This window comes from Sylvia atricapilla, chromosome 17, assembly GCF_009819655.1.
Source record: "Sylvia atricapilla isolate bSylAtr1 chromosome 17, bSylAtr1.pri, whole genome shotgun sequence".
Classification (NCBI taxonomy): Eukaryota; Metazoa; Chordata; class Aves; order Passeriformes; family Sylviidae; genus Sylvia; species Sylvia atricapilla.
This window is the reverse complement of record NC_089156.1, coordinates 5,378,922-5,386,251: the sequence shown is the minus strand read 5'-3', so window position 1 is coordinate 5,386,251 and position 7,330 is coordinate 5,378,922. Positions and strand designations below refer to the sequence as shown.

The 7,330-nt window shown below is 51.1% G+C and overlaps 1 protein-coding gene across 2 annotated transcripts; it reads right to left on the bottom strand.

Moving 5' to 3' along the window:
- Positions 1-1,979: 1,979 nt before the first annotated feature.
- On the bottom strand, positions 1,980-7,121 carry LOC136368898 (immunoglobulin lambda-1 light chain-like). 2 transcript variants are annotated; one of them, XM_066331363.1, is made up of 4 exons: positions 7,043-7,121; positions 6,619-6,909; positions 4,032-4,073; positions 1,980-2,471 (listed from the first exon to the last, which is right to left on the bottom strand). In XM_066331363.1, exons 1-4 carry the CDS (start codon positions 7,086-7,088, stop codon positions 2,152-2,154), a joined length of 699 nt encoding a protein of 232 aa, XP_066187460.1. In that variant the 5' UTR covers positions 7,089-7,121; the 3' UTR covers positions 1,980-2,151. The 2 variants fall into 2 exon arrangements, with proteins under 2 accessions (XP_066187460.1, XP_066187461.1); XM_066331364.1 differs by having other exon boundaries at positions 6,622-6,909.
- Between the last annotated feature and the right edge of the window lie 209 nt (positions 7,122-7,330).

Genomic DNA, 7,330 nt, shown 5'->3' with positions numbered 1-7,330 from the left:
GTGGGCACTGTCTCAGGAAACTGTTAAAGAAGCTTAACTTCAAACACAGTGGGACAGATCTCTCCATCATCTGCCCTTCCTTCTTTTCTATGCTCTGATGCAGGCTGAGCATTCTGCTGCTGGCTCCTTCCTTTAGGCTAGCAGCAGCCCAGGGCTCTGGCCTGCCCATGGCTTTGCTCTGTAGTGGTGGCATTTGTGATTTCCTGGGAAAACCATGAGCTTATCACTCCGCACATGGGAAGGGACGTTGTGACTGGCCCCCTGAGCAGGGTGATGGGAAGGGGGGTTTGCCCTGTGCATGGGGCTGTTCCCTGGCAAGGCCTCCTCTGCCCAGCTGAGGAGGACGATAAAGAGGGATTAAAGCCAATGAAGCTGTTTTGCAGCATGAGGCAGCTCAGATGGGGTCAGGGCCTGCTGCCAGCTCCCCAACAAAAAGCAGGAGGGAAGGGGCACTGTGCTCTCATATCAGTACAGGCTGGGGCACGAGGGAATTGATAACAGTCCTGCTGCAAAGGATTTGAGGCAATCAGCGGATAATGACCTGGCAATGTGCATCTGCAGCCCCCAAAAAAGATATATCCTGGACTGCATCAAAAGCAGCAAGGGCAGTGATTTGAAGGAAGGGATTCTCCCCCTCTACTCTGCTTTGGTGAGGCCCCACCTGCAGTGCTGGGTCCAGCTCTGGATGCCACAACATAAAAAGGACATGGATGTGTTTGTGTTAGTCTAGAGGAGGCCACAAAGATCTCAGAGCACTGGAGCACCTCTGCTATGAAGAAAAGATGGAAGAGTTGGGGCTGTTTAGGCTAAGGAGGAGAAGGCTCTGGCAAGACCTTATAGCAGCCTTTCAGTACTTGAAGGGGCTTTTAGGAAAGATGAAGACAGACATTTTAGCAGGCTCTGATGCACTAGGACAAGAGATAATGTTTCTTAACTAAAGAAGGGTCAATTTAGGCTCGATAAAATTACAATTTTTTTTTTTTTCTTACTGTGAGAGTGGTGAGGTGTTGCAACAGGTAGCTGAGGAAAGCTGTGGATGTCCCATCCCTGGAAAGATTCAAGGTCAGGCTGAAAGGGGCTCTGAGCAACCTGATCTGGTTGATGTCCCTGAACATTCCAGGGAGCTTGGACTGGATGACTTTTAAAGAACCCATTCTAGGGTTCTATGATTCTGTGTCCCCAGAAGTCACTTGCAGGGACAACATGTGGCAATGCAAAGCCTGGTGGAGCAAGGCACTCCACTGGCACTGAGGAGGGGGATGTGGTGGGGCCATCCCCCTTTTCCAAGAGGCTAGTGAGGGACATCTCCCCCAGAACTGCACACAGCGTGGCTGGGAGCTCCCAGACCCTGTCCCTGGCCTGGTTCCTGGCTGTCCTGGTGGGGTGACAACAGCAGAGCACCGGTGCTTTCAGCACAGCCATGGCTGTCAGTCCTTCCATGGGCAGTGCTGCAGGGAAACTTCCCCGGGGCTGTGCTGGGGATGGGGACAGGGCATATGGCATGCAGGAGTCCAGGTTGTTGTGACACACGTGTGATGGACAGGCTGGTGCTTGTGCTTAACTGGCAGCTACACTGGGACCCCATTCTGAGGAGCACGGGGGTGACAATGAGAGGGGGACAGAGCCAGGGCCATGGCTGGCCATGCCTTCACCACAGGCCACATGTGCCTGCAAAGCACCTGGCACCCAGAGGCCAATGAGCAAAGGTCAAGGGTGGCACAGCCAGGGCCATGTGTTCAACCAGTGCCTAGGGGCTTAGTGCCGGCTGTGGCCCAGGCTGCTCATTCCCTGGTCTTGGCAGTGCCAGGGAGTTTCATTGGGGTCCTCAGGGTTGAGCAACATCTCCACAGAGCCCCTGCAATATGCGTGTGTGTGTATACCCATAAGTGTTCCCATCCCACCCTCCACACCGGTGCCGCTGAGCTGACAGCAGGCAGCACGCGGGGAGCGAGCGCATTGGAAGGACACAGAGACAGGGATGCTGAGGCAGCGCTAGTTCAGTGTCGGTGTTTATTTGTGTGACACTCACAGTGGGGGGACAGGAGCAGGGGATGGGAGGACATGGGCAGAGACATCTGCAGCGGGGGGAGCCGCTGTTCCCAGAAGTGGTGGGGAGGGAAGGAGCCAGCAAAGGGCTGGCAGGGTGGGTTATTAGCACTCGGATCTGTTCACGGTCTTCTCCACGTTTCCAGCATCGTGCCTGACCTTGCACGAGACAGAGTTGTAACTCTGCCACTTGCTGGCGTCCAGGGACAGGTAGCTGCTGGCCATGTACTGGTTGTTGCTCTGCCGCTGGGCCGGGCTGGTCTCCACACCAGAGCTGATGGTGTTGCCATCAGCCACCCACTGCACAGTCACGGAGCCCGGGTAGAAGTTCTCCATCAGACACACCAGGGTGGCCTTGCCCAGAGACGATATCTCCTCGGAGGATGGCGCGAAGAGGTGGACGGTGGGAGCGACCTGGGTCTGGCCTGTGAGAGATGAGAGTGGTGTGGGGTCAGAGGGGGCCCTGTCCCCCACCACAGCCCCTGCCTGCCCTGCTGGCACTACCCAGAAACTCCCCACTTTCCCAAAGACAGAGCTTATCACCCATAACTGTAATGTATTTAAATTTGGTGTGTTTATATATATAAAAATTATAAAAATATATAATATGTGCATATCTATGTGTCTAATACATATATACATACATCTCATATATGCTTGTATATATGTTTTATATACATATATACATATGTATATATGTATATACATATATACATACATGTATTACATGTGATAAATAGAGACAGCAAATTAATATATCTATGAAGTGCACAATACACATACATATGCAGTCCATATCATATGAATAGATGTATAACTCTATAAAATGCATTTAACATGAATTTTAATACATTTCTGTGTCACATATTAAAAAAGACATTTTATATATATATATATATATATAAATATATATATATTTATACATATGCACATATATATATTTAACTAAATCTTAATTTTTTGCCATAAAGACATTTCCTTCCTTTTACAAGGCATTTTTTTAAAAAAAACCCCAACATTTCACAGACAAACCATCCTGTTTTCTGCCCAGTTCTGTTTTCTGAGTTTTTCCTGTCTCTGAAAAACTACCACTAAAGATCACGTAAAGGAAGATGGAAAAAAGATGTTTGGTCTTTCTGGTGTGGTTCTGCTGCCTCCTCCAAAGTGCAGTGTTTCTATTTCTATCTTCACCTCTATTTCTATCTCTATCTTAATTTGAAAAACAGGGTGACTCCACAGTTAAATACTTTTTGATGAAGAAATGGTCAAAGAACATTTTTCTTGATCTTAGCCCTGAGTAATTTGGTTCAAATTGCGATTTTTCACCTAATACTTTTAAAAATTACAGACAAAGACAGACAAACGACATTTCCGGCAGCATTTTCAGCACAATAATCTCCATTTTTGACATGTCTTACCTGGACAATGGGCTCTTTAAGATTAAGATAATCTTTTGTCTAAGATTCCAGGGTCATGTTGTTTTAAAACGAAGTCAGGATGACTGTGGGCTGCTCACAGCCGAGGACAGGCTGTCCTTCCACAACACCTGCACCCCTGGCCATGGGACCCCGCAGAAGAGCCCCTGCCCCTCACCAAGGGTGACAGACTTAGTCCTCGGGACTAACAGTTGAGGACTTAGACCGTGGACTGACAAATTTCTTTGACAAAGACAAAAATCACCTCTTTTAGAGACCTAAACCTGATTTTCCTTCCCCCTGAGACCTCAGACATATTTCCTGGACAAATTTTCAGACTCTTCGACTGAGAAAATCCACCCCAATTCTCCGTGGCGCGCACAGAGTCGTCAGAGTCCGCAGGGACGAGACAGAGTCCCCAACGCCGGGCGTAGTGCCTGACCCCAAATGGGCGGTAGACCCCAGCCCGGCGCCAAGTCCGACAAAAAAACCCCCAAATCACCAAAAATCGACAAAATGTCAAAATTCCGCGGCGGGGAGAGAAAGACCGAGGGGAAGTCGGCGACTCACCTAGGACCGTCAACGTCGTCCCGGCCCCGAATACACCACACAGTGACACAGGGCCATACAAAAACCTCCTGCCTCATGGCAGAGCAGTCCTGGACCCCATGGATGTGGGAGGATGGAGAGGACGGTCTGGAAATATCCCAACGGATGCAGAGGAATGAAGGTGATGGGCTGGAGATGCCACGATGGACACAGCAGGATGAAGGTGTGGGCACAGCTGTGCCTGTCGAGTTTTGGTCCTGGTTGGCATCTTCCAGTACAGCTCCCACAACCAGCAGGTCTCTGCAGGCAACTTATTTTTATTAATATTTACCCTAAAAATATGAAAAGCAAGAGATAGAGCCTTCATAGAGCTGCAGCAGCCAAGGAAGGGGTGAGCCAGAATGGGTTTCAGCTAAAACAAATTAACTTCATATTTCCCTGTAAAGGCTTGGCTGCATCTTTGAAAAGCGTTTTCCCAGTGTGGTGCCAATCCCACAGATTGGCAGATCCAGTGCTCAGCTTGGACCACTGAATGCCGACAGCACCAATGTAAATTCAACCCACAGATTTTCAAATTATGTGGTTTGTGCAAGTGGTTATAGAAAGAGGCAGAATCACTGAACTTCCTGAGTCACAGGAACTATATAAATAGCTCACTATAAAACAGGTAAAACTTCGAAGATTTTGTGGTTTGAGACACTTTCTCTTTCTGGGGTTTGCTTTGCCTCTGGGAAGGCTTTATGCTTTTGTGCAAAGCCTGAAACAATCCAAAAAAGAAAAAAAATATCATTGAAATTGTCTATGCAAAACATTTAGCTGAAGCTGATGCCCTCTATTGTGGATGCCATTTTCTAAGAATTTCTCAGGCTTCAGTGGGGTTTCAGTTTCATTTTGTAGGAGGACACAAGAGGGGGACAATGTTCAGCTTTTCAGTCCTGCTCTTCTCCTTGGAGAGAGACATGAAGGAGGATTGCTGTGCTGAGTGCAGCAGGGTTTTGCTGAAGTAGCTTCTGGCATTGCCACAACAGCAGAAGACTTTGAAAGTCTCTCCCACATTGGCAGACACCTCAGATGGCTGACTTACAGATGCTGCCTGGACCAGGGAATGTAGAGAGGGAAAGGGGAGAAAAGAGGTGTCAGTCTGTGCCCCAGGACAGCCCTGTCTGACCTGCAGGACAGGCCTCCTGTGCCGAAAGGCCCTGGTGGAACAGAGGGATCAGTGCCTCAGACAGAGCCCAAGACATTGAGCCCAAGGCCATGGCCCCATGAAGAGACCTGGCTGAGTAAGAGGACGTGGCTGGCAGCAGAATGAGGTGATGGGGCTGTGACACGGCAATGCCAGGCACTGCACAGCCCCAGGGCCTCCTCCTGCACAGCATGGGGCAAGCAGGAGGCCATTCAGAGGCAGTGGTCATGGAGGGGTGAGATGAAGCTGCATCAAGCCCACAGGCCTGCTCAGCCCTGAGAGAGAGAGCAGAGAAGCTCCATCTTTAACTCCTCTGTTTCCAGAGGGTTGTGCCCTCTGTGGTGGTGCTCCAGAGGCTCCTGGCACAGATGGCCTGGGAGCTGGAATGGGAGGCATCAGCAGGGCCCTGGGCATCAGCCAGAGAGATCAGGAGTAGCTTGGTTCTGGAGCACAGGGCAGGCACAGGAAGTCATCCCAGCATTTCTCTTTTGAGAGTGTAGGGAAACACTGGACAGGCTTCCTAGAGGGCTGGGTGATATCCCAGGCCTGCAAATGTTGTAGACAGTTGGACAATGCCCTACATTTTCGTCATCCCTGAAGTGGCCACGCAGTTAGACTGTGTGATCATTGAAGGCCTCTTCCATCTGAAATGGTCTATTCAGTTCTATCCTATCAGTTCTCTTCCACAAATGTCAAGGCAAGGGCTGTAAGGACGGAACTGTGTCACTGGGAACAGCCACATTCTCCACAGGGCAGAAAAAGGCAGGGTTGTGCCAGGGACCTGCCCCACCAAAGAGGGACAGCGGAGACTCCTAACAGACCCCTGCCCTGGCAGGAAGACCACTCCCTATTGCTCCATTTCGCCATGGTAACATCAAAACTGCCATTTTGGTAGTTACTACATTACCAGACAGCATTGTCCTGGGCTTGGACCCAGAGATGGTTATTGTGCTCATGGAGCCGGACTGGGATCTGGAGAATTGCAAAGGGGTGTCTGGTGGTCCCAAATTATTGAAGTAGATCCCAGTGATAGGGGCACAGCCAGGAAACTTAGGCTGGTACCAGTGACAGCTACTGCCATCCCTGCAGCAGATGACTTTGATGGCTTGTCCCACAATGCTGACACCGAGCAGAGCTGACAGAGCACTGCCTGGACCAGGGAACATGGAGAGAGAGAGGAGAGGGAAAAGAAGATGGGGGTCAGCCAGTGGCCTGGAGTGTGTCCCTCTCTGGTCAAGGGAAAAATAAAAGGACAAATCTGCCTGTAGGCTCATACATGGGATGCCCTGGGCCGTGACAGTGTTGCTGGGAGGTCATAACTTCCTCAAATGACAGGGGATGTGCACAGTCTTGGGGCTTCAAGGGATAGCTGAGGCAGGAGGTTTTTGTACGACTTCCCCATTGCTGTGTGTCATGGTGCAGCAGTACTGCTGCTGTCATAGCTACCACAGAAATAGACAGCCTCGTCCTCGGCTTGGACCCCAGAGATGGTTAACGTGGCCGTGGAGCCGGACTTGGATCCGGAGAATCGCGAAGGGATGCCCGAGGGTCTGTTGTCATTAGCATAGATCACAGTGACAGGGGCAGTGCCAGGGACCTTCTGCTGGTACCAGCCATAGTTGTAGCTGCTACCGGTGCAGGTGATCCTGACGGTGTCTCCCACTTTGGCGGACAGCGAGGGTGGCTGAGTCAGCGCTGCCTGGACCAGGGAACCTGGAGAGGGAGAGAAGAGAGGGGAGAAGACAGGGGTCAGTCAGTGTCCCAGGAGCACAGACCTGCCTGGGCAGCAGGAAAGGGCCCCTGTGCCCAAAGGCCCCATCCAGGCACAGCGAGTCTGCCAAGGCACCTGTGCTGTGGGCGAGCACCACGAGGAGAAGAGGGGCCCAGGCCATGGCTCAATCCCACTAGCGCAGTGTCCCCAGAATGATGGAGCTGTGCTGTGGACCCTGACTCCCTTTTAAGCCCCTGTCTGCTCAGGACCCGTCCCCTCCATGCAAATCCGACCTTGCGGTCACGGCCGGATCCTGCCCGCGCCTCTCTCCGCGCATCCCTCCCTGTTCCACACCCAGCCCCACCACCCCAGATGCAGCAGGGCTTGTCCCTAGACACAAAGTAAAGACACGTCCCAGCTCTG

Bases quoted from the DNA above. Each gene is read 5' to 3' on its own strand.
- LOC136368898 (XM_066331363.1), bottom strand. From the start codon at position 7,088: ATGGCCTGGGCCCCTCTTCTCCTCGTGGTGCTCGCCCACAGCACAG. The intron at 4,074-6,618 runs CTGCACCATGAC...GCCCTGTGTCAC, and splicing joins CTATGACAGCAGCAGTACTG to TGTGTGGTGTATTCGGGGCC. The intron at 2,472-4,031 runs GTGAGTCGCCGA...CATCTCTCACAG, and splicing joins GACGACGTTGACGGTCCTAG to GCCAGACCCAGGTCGCTCCC.